The sequence below is a fragment of the Delphinus delphis genome, chromosome 9 (genome assembly GCF_949987515.2).
Source record: "Delphinus delphis chromosome 9, mDelDel1.2, whole genome shotgun sequence".
Lineage (NCBI taxonomy): Eukaryota > Metazoa > Chordata > Mammalia > Artiodactyla > Delphinidae > Delphinus > Delphinus delphis.
In genome coordinates, this window is record NC_082691.1 from 15,458,895 (window position 1) to 15,479,664 (window position 20,770).

The following is a 20,770-nucleotide window of genomic DNA, read 5'->3' on the forward strand; positions in this document are numbered from 1 at the left end:
TGGGCTGCTTTCTATTCTATCTTTCTCAAATTGTCTCCAATTTTTTTTCTTAAGTTTTCAAAACTGTTCATCTACTGATTTCTTTTAACCTAATAGGAAACTGGAAAATATTCACATTGTGTTTAAAAAGCACTCTAGAGACCAAATAAAAGTGAATAAACAAGAAATAGTAGATATAAGATGTAGATTTTGCTGGATTCTCTCGCACAAACTCAGAAGGTGAGTATTCCAAAGTAAAGATGAGTACCTTCTAAAACCTGCTAAGATTTCTAAACTACACTATGATTCCTTAGGTTACCCCGTAAAGATTCCACTTAAGATATATCTTCAAAGAACTTTTAATTCAAATTTCTTTGACCCGCCCCCAACCTTGGATTTTTTTAAGCTTATTTCTCTACACATGCCAATCAGTAAGAGGTGACATAACAAATCTATGACAATTTTCAACCTTGGAAAATCTAAACAAATGTTGAGAAGCCAAATTAATTACCCTTCTGTTGGTTTATTTGAAAAAAAAAAACCACCAACAACAAGTTGAGGTTTTAAGTCAAAGTCCACAAAAAGCATTTACTTTTAAAAAATGCAAGCAAAGTTTAGGAACACATAATCCATTATCTTCAGTTATGTTGAATTCACAATTGATTACTTTTTAAAAGTCAAAGTGCTTAGTATTAGTATATTCAACATCAAAGAGGCTGGAGCATGGCTTCTGCCTTCCTGCAATTTACAGTTTTATCTGCCTTCTCTCACTAACCCCTTGAAATGAAATGAGTGTTTTAGGACATAACTCTTCTTACACAGATAAAAACTCAGACTACAACAAAATATTTCTTTAAAGTAAAAATACTAAAACCTTAATGCCTAGGTATGGAAAATTTATGTCAGAAGTGGAATTGCCGCTTTTGCAAGAAAGGGTCATATGAAAAAATTTCTTGAAACTGGCATCTCCTATACTCTTAACTACAAAACAGTATTTTACCAACAGAAAATTTGATACAGAAAGTTTCTCTGCAATACTCCTCTAGTGTTTGACTGAGTATTTAAAATCAGAGGAACACTCCTGTGTTGAAGCTGGCCTAGAGTTGCCAAACTAAGCTGCATTTTTCTATAGTTATTTTTTAAGCTCATGTTTTTAACTGAATTAATGACTTTCTTAATAAAGGAGTCTATGCCATGATGTTGTGTTTCTTTACAGTTCAGGCACTTGACAGCTTTTAACCTGTTCTCTGCCTGATCAATACATATATATCTCTGAGATATATATATCAGGTTAGTATATATATGTATGAACAGGTTAGTATGTGTTATATATGTGTATAGATAATATACATTTAGTGTCAGAAGTATATAAACACTTGGAAATAATTAAAAGCAAGTGTTTCAGGAACAACTGTTCTGAAAACCTAATGTCACTCTATCCCATAAAGTGCTTTCCCAGCAGAGACATCTATCACCATCCATCACTCAGTCACGCACCTCAACACAGCCTGCTCCCCTTTCTGATTAGAGATCACAGTTGCTTGAGTTGGCTTACAGAGTGTCATCTGTTTGAATGACAGATGTCTTTGCTGGAGTGGCACTCTGTTTGTTCTTGTTTTGTTTACGAAACGAAGATTTCTAAAAAGGTTCTGGGCTGCCTCTACATTAGGATGAGGCTATAAACCTCTGTTAAAGGAGAGCGGCCGAGGCGAGGGATGCCAAGGACCTATTTTCTTCCCTCATCACCCTTTTAAAAGAAGAGATGTTCATTCTAATTGTGATCACAAAATGTTATGTCTTTGTGCCCTTCCCGTAGCCACCTTTGTTTACCTGGCAGAGAATGACCGGTATTGATATTTTTCAGTTCCCCTCTCTGGTCTTTTGACTACAGATAATAACTCTTTACTCTCCTTCCCCTTAACAAAAGGCTGCGAAGCAACCCGAAACCGAGTCGATATTTATTCAATAAACGTTAACCAATTCTCACAATGGAACTGATTTCCTGACGATGATTCTCCTCTTCTTTTTTCCCCCATGATCTGTAGCCCGGGGACGCTAGCAATATCTGACCAGTGCAAAGGGGCAGGAGGAAGTTCCTGGTTGGGAAAAGTTTGGAGGACACCCTCCCAGCCAGCTGGCTTCATCAGCTGGGGTGGTTCAGCCCCTCCAAGATGCCAAGGTCCTCTTTGGTACTTAGAAGAAAATTGAATGAACAGGAAAAAAAAAAAAAAAAAAGAGGAGGGGGTGAGGGCGTGGATGGCTCTTCCGGACATCATGGTAGGAGTGAAATGAAAGACCTAGACAGACTTACCGAAGAGCTTGCTGGGAGTGTCCTCGCTGTCATTTGATCCCACGGGCGCAAGCAGGGGCTCATTCAGCTCGCTGTCTGAAGTAGCAGCCTTGTCCTCACCTCCCAACTCCGCATTCATCTCACTCCGCACTGACAGCAAGGGCTTACTGACTTGTCCAGCTATCATTGGATCCTAGGATGGGGGAAAAGAGTGAAGGGGAGGAAAAAAAAAAGTGGCTGCTTGAGTGTGTGCGTGTCCTCTGTCTCCCTCTCCTCTTCTCTCTCTCTTCCACACACAGACTCTCCCTCTCTCCCCTCTCTCTTATCTCTGACTGCTCCCGCTGTTATTGCTGGCTGCAGTCAAGTGAAGAGCTATTACAGATCCGAGTTCTCCATTCCTCCCCACCCTATTAAAGCTCAACTAGCATGAGAAAGATGCAGGAGGCTTCTGAGGAAAAAAAGAGAGAGAGAGAGAGAGAGAGAAAAGAAAAAACTTCTTTGAAAGCAACCTAACCAACACAGCTTTAATTGTGGGATGCGCTTTTGTGCAAATGTTTTTACACCTTGTGCTGTCTTGAATGCAAGAAGAGAGAAAAAAAAAAAAAGAAAGTGCGGGGTTTGTACTTCGGCAACAGACTCAAAAGGAAGGAGCACCCTAGGGAGGACCCAAGGGCTATTTTAGGAAGCCCTCTCCCTGGGGGAGAAGCAATTAAACCCTATCCCGAGAGCAGAAAAAAGAGACAGGGAGAAAAGAGTCGTCCAAAGGCTTTCAATGGAATGAAAGAGATTTCTTATGTAAATTCTAGCAGCACCCTTAGAAGTTGACTTCGCTGGTCCCAGATTTGGGACTGCAGCTGACCCCAAATCAAATGAACATTTGAAAGCAAACAATAAAAGAGATGAAAATTGGTTTACAGTTTTTGAAAGGAATTGGAAAAATACTTACAAACTCTGTTCAATAATTCGGATACCTAGAGCATCCTATGCCCAGAGCATTAAAGAAAAAGAAGTCAAAGATCACCTCTGAAAAGGCAAACTTTACCCCCCAATAATTTAAATCTGCTTTATCTTCAGCTCGTTAGGAGGGCATTTTAGGATCAGCAATATTTTTCCAAGGGCAGCCTTCTATTCCATTTGCAAACTAAGACGCATGCTATTGCGGTGGCACAGGTATCAGAGGCAGAAGGGAGAGAAAAGCCGGAAGTGCCCCTTTTGCGTGTTCTGGGAGCTATTTATTGCCAAGTTCATGCTTAAATGGCTCCTGAGCAGGAGACAGGTGACCAGCGCAGGGGCAGGTAGGGCCGCATGCTGTCTTGTCCCATCATTACATTGGTTGTGGTAAGCCTGGGGTTATTTTTTTTTTAATGTATTCATGCCTGAAAAGTGAATTTGATATGACACATGATAATCTATGAAAATGTTAATCAATACAAATAGTTTAAGCTGTCATCAAATTCACTTCTTTAGTCAATACTCATACCACGGAAAACAATGTCACTGTCATCAGGGCTTAATTTGCACAGCACTTAAATATTGGACTCTGTGCATCAATGCACTTCTTCTTCAAATACTGTAGGTAAACACATTTTCTCCCTATTTAAGTCTGAAGCACTCAGCACGCATTTAGCTGAGCCAAATCCTCCCTTTTGAATACCTTGATAGGTCCACTGGAGGGCAAAATTAATACTTAATTGAATCTCACAGTCATCAAAATAATCAATACTTTTTTATTATTTATTCTTTACAGTCTGTTGACTGTTTCAAACCTCTGAGGGAATGGTGGAAAGGATTCATGGCTTTGAAACACTGTCATTTAACAAGGTAATTTTCAGTGGGGCATTAGGGGTTGTGAAACATATAATAAAACAAAAATGGTGGCTTATAATAGGAAGAAAGAAAAGAATTATATTTCTGCCATCTAACAAAACAGGATAAATAAAAAGCAAGTGCAGAGAGAGAGAGCAAGAAAGGAGGGGGACGAGGGATGGAGGAAGACTGGCTTTTGAAGGGTTTTATCATATCAAGAGCAGAGCCGAGCTTTCATAATGCTGACATTTCTCATCCTGACAATCCTAAACAAGTAGAAAGGATGAGATCGCAGATATCATCTTTCATCACATTCTCCAGCTTAAGAACCAACATGACAGCTTCTCTCCCCTTTACACTGTTAATTACTAAATAAAATACTACTCTCTGTCAGCATCAGATTATTGCAGATAGCAACCACAAACATTTCTCCATTGTCTCCCCCACTCGGAAACGGTTGAGCCCTACCTTGAACTCTTTAGAGAATAAATTAGGCTTGTCTCACTGTAGTGTAAATATTTGAAATGTAATCAATGTCATCAATACGGTCGATTCACAGTATTGTCAGCCTAAATTTGCTGGTGATAGATTAGCATTTCATTTACTGTGTTTGGAGGTGGAGGTTTGGAGCGCTTGAAAATGGGGGGTTGGGGGGAGGAGAATGGGGCAGGCAGAGGGGAAAGGAGACACAAAAGTCTCCAAATTTCCCCCAATTTCTTTCCTATGTATCTAAGGAAGACCACGTGTTTGGAGTCTTCTGATTCGGTAAGCAGAGCAGAGTGAGGTAGAAAAGGAAACATTGCCTTACCTCATAGCTTCACATGAAGGAAAGGGACCAGGTTTAAATTCTAGTGCATTTATTTTACTTTATAAAAGGTTGAGTCCGCAATCTCTCTGATCTAAAAGAGCGGGTGTGACTCATGCCTTTAAGACACCCAGTCTCTGTGGCCACACTGCTCATTGGAGCATTCCTGAAGATGGTGTTAATGGTAGACTTGTGTTTACAATGACATTCACTACCCTCGTGATAAGCCAAACACGGTTATGCATGTATCAGTGAGTACCTGGGCAGACTTAAGAAAAGGATATTCTATTCCTGCTTTATTTGTGAATGGTCAAACTGAATCCCGAATCCCATAGAGGAGCTGAAATGCAGCTGCTAAGTTCAAGTGCACTTAAATCTTTTAAGATGTTCAGTCTGGCTGATGTGTGCAAAGCATGTACTGGCAGATGGCGTATACTCACTGCCCATTAGCTCTTCTTCTTTAAATTACTTTTAGGTACCCTCATCCACGGCTAGGTTCCCAACTAGTGCCTCTCAGTGACCTGAGCTTTGAAAATTCAGGAGTTTGTCATCCAAGTACTCATCTGATTTTCATCCTACAAAATGCTCTACATTTTCCCATGATGCAGCTGTAGGCCACATATATATGTGCATGACATGGTTAAAGAGCAAAGCCCCAGAGAGGCAGAGAGCAGACAGCTTTTAAGCACAGCTATAGCCACTGGGGGGTCCATTTGAAACTGCGTCACAAGCAGTAACCCCTGAGCACAGTCTTATAAGCGACTGGGGTGGGCGTACCTCTTTCAAGCAGCACTTGGCTTGGAAGTTGTTTTCTCCCTGCCAAACGTGACGTCAGTCTGTGAAATCCTTTCTCCCAGAGTAAGGAAAGGATTTCCACCCTGCACCGACGTGGGTGCTTGCAGGAATGTCAGAGAGCTACAACTTTCACATGTACAAGGATTGCTGCAGCAGCAGATAGGAACAGAAAGAGCTAGTGCAGGCAAAAAAATAGTGGGTGAAGACTTCTTACTTGGAAATCTGAAATTGTCACAACTAGAGTGGTAGAAGTTGGGACTTCTCTGCAGTTTGTTCATCGGCCCTGACTGAAGAAAGGGACTTGTCCAAGATGGAACAGTGTCAAGTATAAGCAATAGGAGATGCATGTGCCAATACAGGAATTCACAAGGGTCATAAGAGACCCAAGAAGCCAGACAGTAAAAAAAAGAAGAAATAAGAGATGTAGATTCCATTAGCAAAATCTCAAAAATTTTCACCATGTCCTACAATGAAAGGACTGCAGTCAGCATCAGACCACACAGCAATTATTTAAACCTCCTTTGTGCATTGTTAAAAAATAAAAATAGATTGCATGTATTGAATGCCTTTACCAAATAGCACCTCAGATATACTTAATGTCACTCAAAGTATGCAAGGTATTAACCCCATTTTAGGGGAAAAGGACTGAGACTCAGAAAGGTTAGGTGACTTACCCCACAGCTAATAAGTGGTGAGGCTGTATTTTGAACCCCAGTAGATTTCATTTCCAAGGATCAGCAGCTTTTTATACAGCACCCTCTACTGCGTGAAAATAACCGAAGGCTCATGGACTAGGTAACCCATGGGGTTTCCCAGAACTTGAATTATGGACTGGGAAGGGTGTTAAACCCTGGATAACCAATTCCCACAGTATGCTGTGTATAGTATCTTCTTCTCTTCAGACTCTAGAAAAAAAACACCTCTCTGTCTGACGCTGCTTAGGTAAAATCCATGGGGTGACAGGGAATGGTAGAGAGGACATCAGACAGTGTCATGCTCTACATAATCTTAGCAATCACTTAACCACTCTCACCCACGGTTTTCTCATCTGGAAAATGAAAGGGTCAAAATAAAACAGTATTTTCCAAAGTGCATTCCACAGAACACTTGTCCTAAAAGAGATTCTACAATAAAGGATTTTTGTAATCATACCCACGTGGAAAACACAGCAGAAAAGTCTACCAGGAAAGAAATCAATTCAACTCTGCCTAAGGTAGCACTTCCCACAATTATCTGACCATGGAAGACCTTTTCCTTAGTCTTCAGTATATTATCTAACGGATCTCGTGCTTCTTGAAACATTTTAGACTGTGCCTGCTTAGATTACAGCTAACGTAAATTACAGTTCTAATTTTTAACTATTCTATAATAATAGGCTAGACGTCTTCAACAAGTACATATCTGTCCAGTGCTTCTTACATTCTTTTACCTAATTAATATTCCTTACCATTTATTCATATACAGTTATACACAGCTTAGTATATACTAACTGTAAATACTCTCTTTGTGTGCTAATTTCTGATACCCTTTAATTCTTAAATAAGGATGTCCCCATGTATTTCTGTTGTAAAACCTTTACTTGAAGAGCAGATATAGGGCACTGTGCAAAGGAAAGAATTTGACTTGGGCTTTCACCAGGCTGTTAAAAATAATACCAGATAAACAAAGATATAATTCAGCTAAAGGCCTTCAATAATTTAACCAACAGAGTTTTTGTAAGCATAATCATTCTCATTTTATAGTAAGGGAAACTAAAGATAGGGAGATTATTATTAACTCAGCAAAACATCCGTGTCTGGTGGCAGCCACGCGATGGAAATACCCTCGCCCCTCTAAACTGAGCTTGAACTCAGTCCAGCATATTTTTATGTACATACAAACCAACTATGAAGCAGGCAATCAGAACAGCTTTGAGGAAAATATTTATAAGATAGGCAGGCAGGCAGGCTTCAAAAATCCAAGGGAACAATTCATTTGGTCACAAAGCGCCAGAGTAGGGCAAAGTTGCACTCAACAGATCTATTTCTAGAACTCGATAGAAAAATTATATCCATTATAAAGAAAAAAAAGTATATTGGGTTTCCCTCCCCCCACCCCTAAAATGCTACATTTCAATTTAGGAATCAGCAGAACAAATTACCTACAGACAATTTAAGATGCAAAGACGGCATCACATTTTGTATTTAATTTCTCCCACTGAGAAGTAAAAATCAAAATCATAAATGAATGAAGAGGAAGAAAGTTGACCTTAGCGGGTTTGGGGAAAAGGAAACTTCAAGTGTGGATTCTGTTACCTTAGCCATGGAAAGAAAAAGCAATTTTTCTCTTTCTTTAACCAATTACCAAATATTATTAAGGTTAAGGAAGTTAGTTCTCAATATGAAATTTAATGTACCAAAGAATGTTTTCCCCCAAAACTTACAAAGAATTTCTAATTTTTCTAAGTATTATGCAATACTTCCTCCTTCTATCAATAAGTTTTAAAAAGATATTCTATTTGACTTTTGGAAATAAGACCATAGTTTATTTTTATGTTTTTCTTTATATGTGTACATATTTTTCTTTATATGTATATGTATAATATAGTTGAAAATTCTGAAAATTAATGAAGATCACAAGACATTAAAAACACCATAAATTTACCCACCACTGATAATTTTATTTTAAATGTCACTTCCTAGACTGCAAACAAAAACTGTTTTGAGAAAAGCTGGAAATCCCACATTTTTAGCAAATACTCAACAGACAAAAAATTGCATTACAATAAATTTAATTACAAAACTCAAACGTATACCCTTGATAATCCCACAACAGATTTTCACAGCAACATGCTGATCCCAACCTAGGTTGCCTACTTCAACCCAGTACTCACAACTGTTTTTTCTTTCTCGTCTCTCCACTTTTAGTTAGTGTGGCCAACATTTTATTTAACCCATCCCAAAATAAAGGAGATGAATATTTGTGAAAATCAAGCAGGGCATTCAAAACTCAAAATAAATGCTGGGTTTCGAGAGTGAAGTAGTGAAGTACTGAGGAAACTTCAGGAGACTTCATGGATATCCCCTGATTTAGCATCTGCATGACTGGCGGTGAATCACCATCTCTTTCTTCTTGGATTCTGTACCAACATGGCTTTACGCATCTCAAGGGAAAAATATGAGACCTGAGCGAGGTCATGTACAGATACTGCATGTGAATATGTTTTGAAAGGTAGAAAGTGTTACACAGAGAGACCATTTTCACCACACCTCTTCCCTCATTAAGGCATCCAATGGACTGTGAGTTGTTTTTCTTTCCATGCCTTCAGATTGGACCAGAAGTGTACACTATAGTGGATGCTGCAATGTGCTACCTAGATCCCTGCTTTAGGACCAAGGCACTCATTTCCCAGCTGCCCAGAATGCTGGCTAAGGATGGCTCACCCCTGAGTCCTTCCCAGGAGCTGCCTTTTCCAAGGTCATGTCCCTTCCTTAAGGGCAGCCTAGATTCTGTCTTATGGCCTTCAAAGACCAAAATACTTAACTCTCTGCCCCTTTACAGAAAAGGTTTCCAGACCCCTGAGGTCTACCCTGGGCTCCGTCAGCTGCCTTAAACAGTATTCATGCTCCAGGGCTGGTGTTTAATCAGAAAGTCCCTACTCCAGGCTTGGCCACCACAAATTCCACAGCTACCTCTTTTCACTGTCCCCACTCCCTCACTCTACATTTTGCTAATTAGTACAGTTTATATTAATTTTGAGTGAAATTGTTGATCAGCATTAATGGAGGTTAGAAATGAGTTCTCACTTGGTTAAATTAGTCATATTCAAGATATATGTATTGGCTAAAATATTTTGGAGACGTTCTCCACCCTTGAGTGGAACCAGAGAATATTAAAAATCCAGAAAGTCCTGTTGCTTATGTTCTTGGGGCTAGTGGCCTAAGGTTTGACCCCCAAACTGTCCCATGTCCAATCTTTGGGTCAGAGAGTTCTAGTTGCCTAATGCTGACCGTGAGGGAAACTCATCTTGCTTCTAGAATCTTGCCACACCTACTTTAATGAACCTTCCATACCAGATGTGCTCTGTTCACCCAAAACGACAAACAGCTATGACTTTATCAAGCATACAAACAGGTTGAACAAACTATTTGGGGATGATTAATAATTTGGGGGATAATAATATTTGGGGATATTTAATAACTATGTTATGTATGGCAGCTTTTGGTCTCAGAGCTTGATTTCATTATAAGCAGGTAGGAAGGCTTTGGGGATGTAGCAAGGTCTCCCCCATCTCGAACCATTACTGACTGCCATCAACCACTAAAAAGAACCCAGTAATTGTGCAAATAAAAACTGGCTTAGGCCACTGCAACATAACCCACTACACTGGGTGATGACCCACGGTGTCTTAGGGAGCAGGCATGGTCATTTACAGAGTGAAATAGAGTCCAGAACCCCTGTTCAGAAGATGCCTTGGGCAACTTACACTATTGCCTTCATCAATCCCCAACATTTTATCTAGGGGATAGTTAGTTAAGATGAATGCCCAGAACCATCTTGGAAGGATAAAATAAGATTGCAGGGCTTCCCTGGTGGCGCAGTGGTTGAGAGTCCGTCTGCCGATGCGGGGGACACGGGTTCGTGCCCCAGTCTGGGAGGATCCCACATGCCGCGGAACGGCTGGGCCTGTGAGCCATGGCCGCTGAGCCTGCGCGTCCGGAGCCTGTGCTCCGCAATGGGAGAGGCCACGACAGTGAGAGGCCCGCGTACCGAAAAAAAAAAAAAAGATTGCAAAATATCTGGGCTTCCCTGGTGGCGCAGGGGTTAAGGGTCCCCCTGCCGATGCAGGGGACATGGGTTCGAGCCCGGGTCCGGGAAGATCCCACATGCCGCGGAGCACCTAAGCCCGTGCGCCACAACTACTGAGTCTGCGTTCTAGAGCCCACGAGCCACAACTGCTAAAGCCTGCACGCCTGGAGCCCCTGCTTTGCAACAAGGGAGGCCACCGCAATGAGAAGTCCGCGCACCACAACGAGGAGTGGCCCCCACTCACTGCAACTAGAGAAGGCCCATGCGCAGCAGCAAAGACCCAACACAGCCAAAAGTAAATAAATTAATTTAATTAATTAAGAAAAAGATTGCAAAATATCTGATTTGCTTTGGTGTCAGAGGATGGTATTTCATTTTGTACACATGGGCACAGTTTAAGAGTCTCTTGTCTTTTTGTTGAGGTTTGTTGAACTTCAGTTAAGCATACAATCTCCTTCTCCCGTCACTTGCTATAGAAAGAGTTTCTATCTTTCTCCAAGTCCCACCATGAGTGCCACATCCTCTTAACTCTGCTAATGGTCTACAGACAACTCCAATTAAAGATTAGAGCATCAGACACAGCTGTATTTAAACGCAAACAAGCAAATAAATAAGCAAAACATAAGATGAAATAACAACATAATCAATCAAACAGTAGTCAGCGAGTTCTGGACTTCTACAAAGAATCTAGTGTACAGATAGACACACATCATCTAGCTCATCACCTTGTACCTCTATAGCTCCTTTGCCCCCAAGAGGTTAAAATGACTGTATGCGTGATGCTTCACATATACTTATCTGGGAAGAAAGGGAGACACTGATATTGACAACCTAATAGCACCATCAATTCAATTTCCTGCTGCCTTTGTGAAAAAGCATCAATAGGAGTTCAATCCAGGCTCATCTAGATCTGGTCTTTTGGTAATGGGGTTATACAGCAGTATCGACATTGCATACATATACCCTATATTCATACATTCTTCATCATCTGACGGCTTCAAATAGGTATCAGAATTTAATCAGAAAACAACACAGATTAAAATGGACTTGTATTTAGAGATTTGAATGTACAGTTACTAAGGAGTTACAAAGAAAAAACAACCTACATTATCCTAAAAAACGTACTTTCTAGCATCTTAAAAATTCTAAGAGGTACTTGAGAGAGAGAGAGAGAGAGAGAGAGAGGTACATATATAGACATTAAATAGATAGATAGATAATTCTGTATGGAGACTTCAGTGTACTTAAAGAAAGGGTTTCACAGGTCCGCCCATGTTACATATTTGCCATGCATCACAGATGCAGTAAAATCAGGACAGTTTTTTGGTTGGTTAATCACTTACTTTTCCAAAAGACTTAAGCAGTAGACTCTACAGCTGAGATGTTTGAGCCCTTTGCAGACAGACATGTCTCAGAATCCCCAATACTGGGCGCCAATATTGTGTGTGATACAAAAAAAGGCTCTCAAGAAATGTGTTTTGATTGATTGATTGTGAAGAAGGAGGAAGGAAGGAAGGAAGGTTGGTTAAGGCAAGGATTGTCCTTGGTTGGCATTTTTAATATTTTAATCATACGTTTAATCACGTCTGAAACTATACAATATGAAACTAAGGCCTCACTTGGCTATCTTACCTGTCTGGCATCGCACACACATACACACTGACCCATATTCTGCTTCCAGAAATGTGAGTTTGGTTTTGCATGATTGTGTTACTTTGTTTTACCATAAGACAAAATGGAAGAATTTAATAGCAACACTGAAGGGGAAAAGGAAAGTCCTTTTTCTCTGCTTAGGACGGAGGTTGAATGAGAGCAAAGCTATGTCTGGTCCAGGGGATAAGCTCAACCAAGCAAAGGCATCAGTGCTGGACTCAGGTGGCTGCAGATGAGGCCATGGCCGGCCCACCATGGGCCTCAGCCTCAGCTCTGTCCATGCCTCCTGTTCAACCAAGAAGATTCTCCCTCTGACGCTGCTCCTACACAACTCACTCTCGTTCCCAGGCACCCCATGGTCATTCAGGAGCAGTATCATCAAACACACACAGCACATTAGAAATATTTTATTACAAATGTTCTAATTCTATCATTTTTCTTGGAAGCAAATATTCCGAGAAATGAATTAAATGAATAATCCATTAAATATGTGGACACATCTAATTCAATTCTTCCACTCTGAATAGCAAAAGACAGACAGTTGAGGAGAAAAACCTTTTATTCAGAAAGGATCCTTGTAGTTCCTTATAGTTTCAAAGTTCCATAAATAAATAGAAAAATCCATTCTGCCCCCTGCTGACAGACTAACATTCCTAAACATCCAGTTTGAAACCTGAAGGTTTAGCAGTACCTTCTAGGTTGGGTCCACATCTCACTGAGCATGCCACAACCTCCATACTCGGCAGGTCCAGCTTTTCTCCGGCTGAGTATGGCTAGGCAACACACAGCCAGAGAAAGCGCCGTTCACGTTTTTATAATGACTGTACTAAGACATTTTCCGGCAGGTAGCAGTAAAGTGTCGGGGACTGTCTGGTCTAATTTGCAGAGAGATGCCCTCCCTTTGGTCCACAGTGGGCCAACTGGGGCCAGCCTCACCAGTGGTGTCACTTTCTACTCACTGAAGGGCCTGGGGCAAGGGCCTTACTGTGGCCTGAGTCTCAATTTCCCTGAGAGGAAATGGGAGTAATAATGGTATATGCCTCGTGGCATAGCTTTGCAGATTAAATAGTTGACAGAGAATGGTTAGAACAGGCCAAGTGCCTAGCAGTAATAAGCGCTGTATATACTGCTCTAGGTCTGCCACTCGCCTAACAGAGTGTGAACATTGTGCGCATTTTGCCATCTGATTTTCAAAGGGATTCCTGATCCACCTCTTCATCTCCCCCGCCTCCCCAGTAACCATTGCTGAGGAGTAAGGGCCTGTCACTGCGTCCGCCTACTCCAAATATTAAGATGGTGTTTGGCACATCATAAGCCCTCCCTAAATATTCACTGATTTTATTTGAAAAACCAAAACAAGACTTGACATCTATAAATGATGGAAGACCAAAAATTCGTTAGATTTTTAAAAACTAAGTTACTCTGATGTCTTTTGAGAAGGAATTTGCTTTATAAATCCTAAGGTCTTATTATTTTAAGAATGGTCAGGGGGCTATAAGTTCTGTAGAGTTGTATCCCTGAATTATAACAGTGTCTGGCTTTTAATCTTCCAAGCACGTAGCCACGTTCTCTAAAAAAGCCATTCTATCCCTGCTCAAAAGGCCATTGTCTAATTGATTTCACTAATAGGTGTTTTCCTTTCCTCTCCTCTCAAAACACAATAACATGGGCTGGACTAATAATACGGGTTGCTACCTTGCTATTTCTTGTCCTTCCTAGCAATCTGGGCAGGTTTCTCTCAGCCAACACCAGCTCCTGAGGAGTTTTCCTCTCCTTTTCTGCCTTGGGTCTGCACAGGGCTGCACCTCGCCCCAGCTGCTCCTTTTTCCTCCCTCTCCTGTAATCCACTCTCCTTTAATATTCCAAGGGTGACCCTTGACTGTCCTTTGAATGCTGCTCCAATTCAAAAGGCTTCTGAGCTTTTAAGACAGCAGAGATAACATAATTCCAAGAAGACGGGGGTGGGAGGGAGGGAGAATGTGATTGGAAAGATTAGCTAAATCTTCTCATTCCTAGGGATTTGGGCTCTCACAAATACAGGAACTGGGAGGTTTTTCCTTTTTTTTTTTTTTTTTTTATGGACTCTCCCGACCCTCCTCAGCTCTCGTATTAACCTCTATTCAAAATATTTTGTTTCTAACCCCAACCATAAAAAGAGACTTAACTGAGTATTTCTTTAAATCTCTAGCCTTTGAAACAAGGGCAATTTTAAAGCAAGGCCAGCTTTTATTAATATTTATTTATGTTCTCTTTCATTTGCATGATTGGGGATGGCTCCGAATCCGGTTCTATTTAGGACAAAGCTGATGCAATTCAACAGGTATTTACTGACAGTTCATCGTGTACGAGGTGTTATTCAAGGGACGATGGGGGATGTAAGGATCCAGAAACGCTTGCTACCATCAAAAATTGCACCATCTATAGACATCAGTAAAGGGATGGTATTCGGCATCTTCTATGAGCCTTGTATACTTTCTGTCACAGATATAACATTTTCCTGGCATCCTTTATCTTCCCTTTCTGTAAAATGCCAATGTATACTAACCACTTGGACCATGCATGCGCGCGCACACACACACACACACACACACATAACACCCTTTCTTTGACACACTGTTTTAATATCATTACAGATGCTAATGAATAAACATGTTGCTCCACTCAGGGCGTTTTAACTGGGCTTTTCTAACCCTCATCTGCAACTGATGACAGGCTATCTTTTGACTCACACTAAAATAAGGTATCAACACAGCTATCCGCAGGATCACTGGCACTTAAGGGCTGCACTACCAAGTGGAGCAGATGAAGCACCTGAGTTACTACTGTTGGTCACGGAGTATTTTTAAAGAATTGCTTCCTTAATATCCTCAAGCACCTACAGTAATGAGAATGGGTAATGTGTTGTCAAGAGGAAAACAGACCTGTTTTAACAAATCAGTAAGGCACACGCATAAAAAACATCAGAAAACAGATGTGCAGAAGTCTTTACAAACAACTGGCTCTTTTCAGTGGGTTTAGAAGCCTCCATCCCCATCCCACCCTTCTGCTATTAATTTGCTTAGACAAATGTTTCATAGATTAAAAATACACAATTTTAACTAAAGGCCAGCTGACTTATCCTGAATCTATGTAACTGGGTCCATCCCAATGACATTAAGGTACCAGTGGCCCCAAGAAGGCTCAAACATCCATGGTGGAATGCAGCCTCATTTCACAATCCTCTTTCATTCTACTCCACTGAGCGTCTGCACACTTTCTCCCCATGCACATGCATTGTGCCTGGAAAGTTTTCTGTTTCCTGTACAAAATAAATGAGAAATGGACTGTCACCGAATTCTCCTTTCTCACTACTTCAGCTACAAGGGTTCGTGTCTCTTCTTTCCTCCATGCCCACTAACAGATGGGTCCTGCTGGGAATCTCTGTGGGATTTATACCCTGCCTGCAAGGTTCGCCCTTGGCTTCTGGATCTTGAGGGGGCCACCCGTGGGCACTCATTTCCTTAGCATGTCAAGCAAAACTCTAATCAAACCTGCAGAGTACTTAGTTTAAAAAATCAGGAGGAAATCATTTTTTGATTAAAAACAAGCAGAAAAGTAAATTCAAATTAGCACTGAAATCAACTAGGAAACACATTCCCGAGTTTTTGATATAAAAATAGATAGTCGATGATGATAGATTTTTAAAAATCGAGTTTTCTAAATCCAGTGGAAAATAGTTTGATTTGTTGTTGCACCGGATTATTGGAGATTCTTTCCTCTTCATTTAACTTTGATATTGGGAGGGTTTTTAATGCTATTTATTTATTCAACAAATATGTATTGAGTGAGTATTGGGTGCCATGCTACCCACTCTTCAAGGTGATGGGAACACATCATTGAGTAAGACAGGTCAATGCAGGCAGTCCTGTAACTGAAATACCTTGGGGAGACTGACAATAGCCAAATCAATAAATAAGGAACCATCATGATGTTGGGTGGTGCTGAGGGCTATGAACAGAAATAAAGCAGAGTGAAGTGTGGGGAGAGTGTGGGTGTGTCACATATAAGATGATCAGAGAGGTCGCACAGATAAGGGACCCTTGAGCAGAGGCCACCGTGAGCAAGGTGAGGGGCATGTGAGCATCACAAGGGGACACTGAGAAAAAAACTCTGGCCTGGGAGCCTGTTCAGTGCCCTCAGGGGACCAGGAGGCTGAGACGGCTGAGAGGGAATGAGTGGTCAGTGGTTGGTGAGGCCAGAGAATTGGGTGCCAGAGAAATGGCCAACAGCAAGATCAAGGGAGGGGGGGTTCTGGGCCATTGTGGGGACTTGGGAGAGGAAACCACAGAGGGTTCTGAGCAAGATGAGACAGGATCTGACTTGTCTTTCGAAAGGCTGCTTTTGTGGGAGGAAAGTGAAGCACAGAGGGAAATACATTGTAGTTCGGACGTGAGATCAAAACATTTGTTAACAGCTTTACTGAGATATAATTGATACTCAAAACCAATAGTATAGTTAATTTTAATGATATTAAAAACTAGCACATACTTAATGTATACAATTTGGTGAGTTTGGATGTACACAGACACATGTGAAACCACCACCACAATAACACATTCCATCACCTCTAAAGGTTTCCTCCTGTCCCTTTTTCTGGATAAATTTTAAATTACAAACAAAAGATTACAAAATGTCTACCACATAAAAGATGTTATTTTTACAGAACCAGAAAACACTTCAGTAGCTTGAATCTTATGAAAACCCAAACTGCAGCCACATTGTTTTGCTTGCTATCTTATCCCAACAGCCTTTAAATCAACTTAATCTCTTTTGAGAAATTAATTAAATGAATCATCTCTCAGCTCTACCTGTCTCTGCAGAAGCTGCCCTGACTGCTTCCTTCTTGCTCTTCAGGATGAATTAAATTATTACCAAAGTCCGCCTGGTCACATGCGCCAAAAGAGGAAGGTCCCTAACATCACTGAAATCCATTCTTGTTGACACCTGACTAGCTCCCAAGGCAGTTTTAGAAAAGTCACTTTAAATTCTTTGAATGTTTCTTTCGGCTAAAATAAAATGTGTTACATCCCAGTGGGGCTTAAGGACTGTACAAAAAACATTACCTACAGGACTCTCCGGGCATTAATCTCACCCCTCCACCTCCCCCAACCCCCCCAAACCCCTGCCCCCCGCACCGACCTGGGCATCAATTTGGAAGGAGCCTCTGCTCTACCTGTAAAAGCACATCTCTTCTAACACACTTGGTCACTTGCATTCTGGGTCACTTGCTTTGGTCACTTGCTTTTTGGTCACTTGCATTCTGGGCTTTTTGACTTACTTTCACATGATAAAAAGCCCCCTTTTCAACTGTTAATGGCATTAAGAGCCTTTTTCTTAATGCAGTCTTTGCTTCCAGGGTGGCCCTGGCAAGAAGCTTGTGCTTTCTAAGTCTCCACTTCAATCCTACCCCACCTCTCTATTATCATCCATTCTGACCTGCAGTGCGTCAGGTCCCCGAGGTTCTGCACGATTCAGGGCAAATGCTTGGTCCCGCTCTACAACCTCTAACTGCGATGCTCAAGTCCTGTGGATTAGAACCACGTGGGGGAAACGCGGTGGAGGGGCTCCTTCCTCAAACCTGTCAAATCACAATCTCAGAGGGAGGGGCTCAGAAATCCATACTTGTAACAAGTTCCTCAGAAAATTCTTATGAGCACTAAAGTACGAGAACCCTTACCTTAAAGGTATATACTGAAGAATAAGAAGGAAAGTGTTACCAAGTTTTCTCAACATTTCAGAAGAAAGCATGCCATAGCAATGCACAGATTCATAATAACTTTTAAGTAAGAGACTGCTTTATAACTTCCTCTTATTCTGTCCTCTGAGTCACAAAATTTGGGGTCTTGAACTAAATATTTATTTCATATTCTCTATATTTCAGATTTTATCTTTCATTCTTTCAACATCATCATTCATTTTGACAGTCATACTATATTTTAAGCTCTATTTTTTTATCCATATCTATCTTGAACTTTAGAAGTATGGAACTCATTGTAGAAATCTTTGAAAGTTATATATCTATGTGTGTATACATGTATATATGTGTACACACACATATATACATGTAGTATGTCTATATACAATCTTTGTTACCTTTGTTAATGTTTACAGATCCACATTGCATATACAAGTTAGTATTCCACTTTTCTTTTTGATGGTTATCATTTTTTAGCAAGGAAGTATTTTTTTCAGCAAAGCATTTTTTTAAATTGAAGTGTAGTATATATACAATGTCATGTTAGTTTCAGGTGTACAGCACAGTAATTCAGTTTTATACACACACACACACACACACACACATATTCTTTTTCAGATTCTTTTCCCTTATATGTTATTACAAAATAATTGAGTATAGTTCCCTGTGCTTATACAGTAGGTCCTTGTTGGTTATCTATTTTATATGTAGCAGTGTGTATATGCTAGTCCCAACCTCCTAATTTATCCCTTCCCCCCCAGTATCCTTCTTTTATAATTCACTTTTCATTTAATAAATATTTGTTAGAGACCTAAAAAGCACTACCAGCTACCACGTGGTACGACAGCTGAGCACTATATTTGCCATCACAGACATTATTATATTATATTGTAACCATATTCTCCAAATGAGTTAGTATCTAAAACTGTGATTTCAAACTGCTGAATAATATTTACTCTGATGCCATGGCTTATTGAACTCTTTTCTAATTGTAGAACATTCTGGGCAGTGGTCTTTGAAATGGGCTACATGCACACAAGGAGAAGTGCAAGGCAGTGCATTCAGGTACAGGAAGAAAGTATTAGAATTTCTGTTTTTATTTCAATTTTTTCAATTCTATTTTGTGTATGATTTTTAGCAGTATAAAACCAAAAAACGAGTAAATAAATTACACGTATTAGGAGTACCTGGTAAAAATTAGTTTCATTGATAAAGCTGGGTTATCACAAAACTCTGCTGTCCTTTGATTTAAGATGTGTCCAATTATTCACACAAAAATAAAATTTTGACAGTTTTAAACATATTCTCAGGAGTGAAATTACAAATAAAAGAGGATGGACCATTGCCAAATTGCCTTCTAGGTCAGTTGGTGGAAAATTTATGCTCTCAGTGTCTGAGAGAGCTTCTCTTTCATATTATATTTAAATTTTTTGCTGATTTATTAGACAGAAACTGGCATTTTATTAATGTTTTAATTTGCATCTCATTAGCAAAGCTAAAATTTTCAACTTTATTAGCTAATTAAGTTTCTTCTTTCATAAATTACTCACATCCTTTGCCTGTCTTTCTGCTGGGGATGTAAGTATTTTTCTAACTGAACTTTGTATAGATATATAGAAATAGTAATAATTATTAAAAACAATGGCTGACACTTATTGTGTTGAGTGCTGGCTATGCTAGAAATAGACCAGACCTTCTTTCTAGTCCTCTAAACAACCAAGAGTGTTATTATGCCCATTTCATGGATTATGAAATTGAAAAGAATGAAGTTAAGTAACGTAATTTGGCAGAGTCTTCCTGATTACAAATTGTAAGAGTTAGAATTTCTTTTTTTTAGAATTTGTTATCCCTTTGATTTTTATTAATGTTGGTTAAAAATATATTTTAAAAATTCTTATCCAGTCATATTTATCAACCCTCTCCTTTACGTCTTGTTCTATTGCTTTTATTGAGAAATCATCCATGAAAAGGCATAAATAGTCTCCAGTTTTTTTCTATGATTTTATTTCTAATGTAATTCTAGAATCTATCTGGAATATATGTGGGTGTATGGCATTAACTGAAAATCTTACAGTTTCCCAAATAGTCAATTTTTAGAGCACAAGTAGTTAAATAACCCATTGACATATTATGCTTTTTTTAATCATAAACTAATTTCTAATGGAAACTAAGGTCTGTTTTTGTAGCATATATATGTGTGACCATACATAATACAATATATATGTGTTAAGTGTATAAATGTTATATATAATATATATGTTGACTATTATAAATATAATTTATAGGTATAAATTATATTAACATATATTTATATAATTATATATGTATTTTATATTATGTAATATATATGATAGAGCAAACATCCTTTTTATATTCCATTACTCTTTTTAAAAAATTTCTTACATATTCTCTGTTTTTTCCAAGTGAAATTTAGAATCATTTTGTCTAATTTTAAAATTAAACAGATAAATGTCATCTTTATAACATTCTGTGTCACCATCAGGAAACTTGGTCCTTTTCTTCATTTATTTAAATTTTCTTGTACTGTTATCAGTGATGTGTGGTTATTTTTATATCTATTGCAGACATTTTTGCTTTAAAATTTCCAAATATTTTTTGGTTTGTTCTTACTGTAAATAAAATCAATTTCCCTTTCTAAGATCAAGTAATATATGGTTATTGCTCTTATTTAGAAAAACCATTGAGTTTTCAGTTAATTCTATTAGGAGTGTACATATATATTCATATTTTTAACAAATAAAAATAGATGTCTCCTCTTTTGTAATATTTATGGCTGTTTCATATCTTATAACACTATAAGAAAAATAGTGCATAACAATAGTGGTATTAGGCCTTGATGCTTCTGGTGTTTTTGTAGGATTTTGGTGTTGGTTTAAAGATCAGCTTTATCATGTAAGAA

General features: G+C 39.4%; 1 protein-coding gene across 2 annotated transcripts in view; it reads right to left on the minus strand.

Annotated features, from left to right (window-relative positions):
- POU6F2 (POU class 6 homeobox 2) overlaps window positions 1–20,770 on the minus strand; it is a 450,125-nt gene that overhangs the window by 358,581 nt on the left and 70,774 nt on the right. The window contains exon 2 of one of the 2 annotated variants that reach the window (XM_060019839.1): window positions 2,291–2,462. In XM_060019839.1, the coding sequence (XP_059875822.1) occupies window positions 2,291–2,462 (172 nt within the window). Of the gene's footprint in view, window positions 1–2,290; window positions 2,658–20,770 lie in introns of those variants that run through there. The other variant, XM_060019840.1, reaches the window with a different exon arrangement.